The sequence below is a fragment of the Hipposideros armiger genome, unplaced genomic scaffold, assembly GCF_001890085.2.
Source record: "Hipposideros armiger isolate ML-2016 unplaced genomic scaffold, ASM189008v1 scaffold_2089, whole genome shotgun sequence".
NCBI lineage: Eukaryota > Metazoa > Chordata > Mammalia > Chiroptera > Hipposideridae > Hipposideros > Hipposideros armiger.
In genome coordinates, this window is record NW_017733437.1 from 27,800 (window position 1) to 29,995 (window position 2,196).

Sequence of the window (2,196 nt, forward strand, 5' to 3'; positions counted from 1 at the left end):
CCCCTGCATTGTAGTGGTGAGGCTGGAAACTATGTCTTCCAGATTTTTCTTTCCTGTTTATTTTCCATTGAGAGGAACTCAGGAAAGATTTAGAAGGCTAAAGAGGAGAAACCATTACCCTCTGGAGGTAATTACAGTCAGATACATAGGCCGATGTGAAATTCACAGAAGTTGCCCATTGAGCTCCTAAGAGCTACCTGCATTTCCGCTGCAGGCTGAGTGTTCTCAGTCATCTCAGCCTACCCATAACAATATTGTGGCTGGACCAGCCCTTGTGGTTCTTTTTTTTTTTAAATATTTTTATTGGGGAATTGNGGAAACCTGCTCATCATCCTGCTCATCAGGCTGGATGCTCGCCTGCACACACCCATGTACTTCTTCCTCAGCCACTTGGCCTTCGCTGATATCTCTTTCTCATCTGTCACCGTCCCTAAGATGCTCATGAACATGCAGACTGAGGACCATGCCATCCCCTACGAGGGCTGCATTTCACAGACATATTTTTTCATATTATTTGCTGATTTGGACAGTTTCTTGATCACTTCAATGGCCTATGACAGGTATGTGGCCATCTGTCATCCTCTGCAGTATACCACCATCATGAGTCACAGCGTTTGTGTCATGCTGGTGGCTGCATCCTGGGTCATTGCTTGTGCTTGTTCTCTTTTGCACACCCTCCTCCTATCCCGGCTGTCCTTCTGTGCTGACCACATTGTCCCCCACTTCTTTTGTGACCTTGCTGCCCTGCTCAAATTGTCCTGCTCAGACACGTCCCTCAACCAATTGGTAATCTTTACTGCAGGATTAATGGCCATTATGCTCCCGTTCTTATGCATCCTGGTTTCTTATGGTCACATTGGGGCCACCATCCTTCAGGTTCCCACTACCAAAGGGATCTATAAATCCTTATCCACTTGTGGATCTCATCTCTCTGTAGTGACTCTCTACTATGGGGCGATTATCGGTCTATATTTCCTTCCTTCATCCAACAGCACCAATGACAACCACATAATTGCTTCATTGATGTACACAGTGGTCACACCCATGCTGAACCCCTTCATATATAGCCTGAGAAATAAAGACATGAAAGGAGCCTTGAGAAAACTCTTCAGTAAGAAAGCGTATTCTTCCAACTGATACTTACCTTGCTTTTTAGTGCACCCATGTGATCTTGTTTCTGTAATAACATGTAAATACAAATTATTGAAAATATAGCTCACTTGTCTTCCTTCCACAGCCGTCACTCACAAACCTTTGCTGACATTATCCTTGTGTCTGTTCGGGGGAATAGTAAAACGGGATAAGTTTTATAGCACTTAATTTGCTCTTTTCTTGGGTGATGCTGATTGTAAAATACTTTGAGGACATGTGTCATTTTGGCTTGTGTCATTAAATGGAAATTCTGAGGGCTGACCCTTCCCCAAATTTAAAGTTGTTGTTAAATGTGTTTGGTCTTTTACATCTCCATTTTAAAAGAATTTTCCATTTTGGTGACAATATGGCTCCTCCTTTCCCAGGCACCCAGCCACCCAGGGATCCTGAGCCCTTCCAGAACTTTCAGGGAGAATATATTAAATTTTACTCTCCTTACATCATAATTAACACACTGCTTTCTTGTCCTTTGGAAATACAACCCATGCTTCCCTTCTCCCCAAACACACACAGATATTCAGCAACAAAATAAATGTTACCTCTGTTGTCTCAGGCACCAGTCTAAATGCTTAATATGCTTCAAAATCATCTACTCTAATCCTGAGAACAGCCCTAAGAGATATGTTGGGAAAACTCAAGCTCAAAGTTGTGAAGAACACCTTAGGATTGCAATAAGTGAAAGAAAGACTTGATGTTGGCTGTCCAACCCCAGAGCAGTTCAGCCCAGGACTATAGTTGTTTATACAGAATGCCAAGGGGGAGGAATTAGCTTAGCCTGGTGGCAGAGGATACATCAAGAACTTCCCAGAGAAGGTGCTGCTTTACCTGGGACTTAACAAATCAGAATTATCCAGACAACAGAGTTCTATCTTGTCCTGATGATCACAGGCAGAGGGAACAGCCTGTGGCAAGATGTGAAACTGGAATTTCCAGCTGAGGCACCAAGATCTGGTGGATACCAGATCCCAAAGTGAGTTAGAAGACAGAAAATGAAGATGTTTGTAAGAAATGTCCCATAATCAGTTTCATAGCTCTTGAGCCTTT

General features: G+C 43.1%; 1 protein-coding gene across 1 annotated transcript; it reads left to right on the forward strand.

Moving 5' to 3' along the window:
- Window positions 1-300: 300 nt before the first annotated feature.
- On the forward strand, window positions 301-1,137 carry LOC109378518 (olfactory receptor 1J1-like; the record flags this gene model as incomplete). The annotated part of the gene is made up of 1 exon (XM_019634873.1): window positions 301-1,137. A coding segment is annotated over one exon (837 nt), but the record flags the coding sequence as incomplete, so codon positions are not given.
- Between the last annotated feature and the right edge of the window lie 1,059 nt (window positions 1,138-2,196).